This window comes from Trichoplax adhaerens, genomic scaffold (assembly GCF_000150275.1).
Source record: "Trichoplax adhaerens TRIADscaffold_2 genomic scaffold, whole genome shotgun sequence".
Lineage (NCBI taxonomy): Eukaryota > Metazoa > Placozoa > Uniplacotomia > Trichoplacea > Trichoplacidae > Trichoplax > Trichoplax adhaerens.
The window spans coordinates 4257257-4259593 of NW_002060944.1; the positions used below are offsets into that span (position 1 = coordinate 4257257).

General features: G+C 32.2%; 1 protein-coding gene across 1 annotated transcript; it reads right to left on the bottom strand.

Annotated features, from left to right (window-relative positions):
* Positions 1-423: 423 nt before the first annotated feature.
* Positions 424-2118, bottom strand: TRIADDRAFT_20786 (uncharacterized protein; the record flags this gene model as incomplete). The annotated part of the gene is made up of 6 exons (XM_002109916.1): positions 424-686; positions 790-947; positions 1020-1117; positions 1219-1357; positions 1516-1601; positions 1978-2118. Coding segments are annotated over 6 exons (885 nt in total), but the record flags the coding sequence as incomplete, so codon positions are not given.
* Between the last annotated feature and the right edge of the window lie 219 nt (positions 2119-2337).

The window sequence follows — 2337 nt, forward strand, 5'->3', positions numbered from 1 at the left end:
TTACATACATACAGTACAATCATCTGCTTGTGAATACCAATATACATCATAATAATGGCAGCATTACATGCTTCCAAGAATAAATCCATTGAATGGGGAATTAAATGAGTGAAATATTGCATTATTGTAATACAACATAGTGTCGACTAGCCATTGGAGATAATACATCAGTATAGTTCACAAATCAGGATATTTTCAAAGATTTACACGACCAGATTTATTATTATCTAATCATTGGGGATAAAATATCACTGTATTGAAAAAAAATTGATTGATCCTAATTTACAGAACCGAATAAATACAAGCAACGATACCAATTTTTACCTTCATAATAAGACAGTATAGATATACTTATATATGTCAGTATATAAAATATGATTTGCAGGTTGCACAAGCACTATGATAATATGCGTATTCTTCTTATTAAAAAGTTCTTCTTGGATTCCCAACTTTAGGTCGAATCTTATCATAAAAGAACTTTTGCTGCACCACTTTTCTACCTATTGTTTTATCATTTAATTTTTTCCCTTTAACAAGAGTCGATTCTTTAATTCGTTGAAATATAGCTAATGCAAACTCATAGAATTCATTCTCCATTTTCCAAATTTTACTTTTTTGCATTGCATTTATAGTAGCTTCAGATGGAGGCAATTTGTATTTCGTTTTTCTCGCATGAGATTTACTGACTGGAAACAATAAGCCATCGTTACAAAAATAATAATTCAATACGTCATATACCTAACATGGTGACCATTTTAAAACAGCAGCATAACCAATTGAAGCACTTACATGTTAGAAACCTGTTTGTTGCGCCCTTAAATAATTTGGGAAGGGTAGCTTCAAGTACATTGATGAAACCAGTAAGGTCCTCAGTTACACCTACTAGTAGATACTTGTGGAACAAATTATGTTTGGCTTGTTGCAGAGCCCACTCATTGCCAGGAATCCTAATATGAATATTTATCGACGTGATCAATAAAATCAATACTAAGTAATAGGATCTTAACGAAGCCATTTACCAGCATTGCGTATGATGACCACAAAAAAAAGGAATCTGAAGCCAAAGTTTTTCAGGACGACAATCAGGTAGATTTTTTGCTACACACTCATCAAACGTCTGCATATTTATAAGATTTGCATGTCTAGTATCAATTATACTATATATTGAATCACGATATTTATAGCAGTATCTTTTGGGCATACAGTAGTAATGCTTACTATTTTATCGCCCATCTTTCGCCGATGTAGATGTGGCCTAAAATCATCTCCATAACGAAGAAAATAATAAAACGAAACTAATCTATCCAGTGGTTTTCTTAACACATTAATATATATAGGCCGGTTGAATGCACCATACCTAGGATAAAATAGGAAAGCATACGACATTAGCTATCATAGAAAACATGTTTTATCATTAAAAAAAAAGTATTAACTAATAAACGGTTTATCTAGCAAATTTAAAATGCAGCTCTTCGTCTAAGATGAAGAAAATATCAAATCAAATCAAGGGTTTACTTTTCAAAATCGAGATAAGCTAAATGACCATGGAAAATAGCAGGCTGCATTTTGCTCCAGCTTGTTATATTCCTTATAAAACGTCCCTAAAGATGACATCGTCAATTACTGTAAGTTACCTATCTTCATTTTCCAATATTAGCCAACAATATTCACACAAGCCATATATTTTAAATAAAAATTACAAGTACTTTAATAATGCTATCAATAGTACGCATGTTCTATGTGATTGCACAATAGCTGGACTCATTGTCAAATACGCCATTAATTGCGAAGCGAATTAAATGATGAGCCATTAATGGTATTTAGTAAATGCTTAGCCAATATCTATAACAAATGCCAATAACTCGGTGAAATTGGCCGCAAGTGTCTGATACAAGTTCCGGCAAAGCATCACATGAATTGAATTTTATCCGTATAATATTGACAATTAAAATTTAATTTAATTTTCTACAGTCTGACCTGATCTGCAACATGCATTACATGAGAATTCTTGCTAACATTAAGGTGTAGCACGCGAAACTTATTAATTTTACAGAGATCGTAGAATAATGCCATTACGGATGTACTTCCAGTTTTTGGTACGCGATTATATATGATAACAGTCTTCCTCTATAATGTTAACAAAGGCAATCAAATATTATTACTATAACATAAATAGAGTAACGTTTAAGGAACAAATGTTACAGAGCCATGAGTCAATAAGGCGCTATTGACCGCATAATAGGACGCATTACGAAACTAAAATTCAGGGGGCTATCTTAAATCGTTGGGGTATTGTAATTGCTGTACGCTTTAGAATGTAAATTTCGATATTACTTT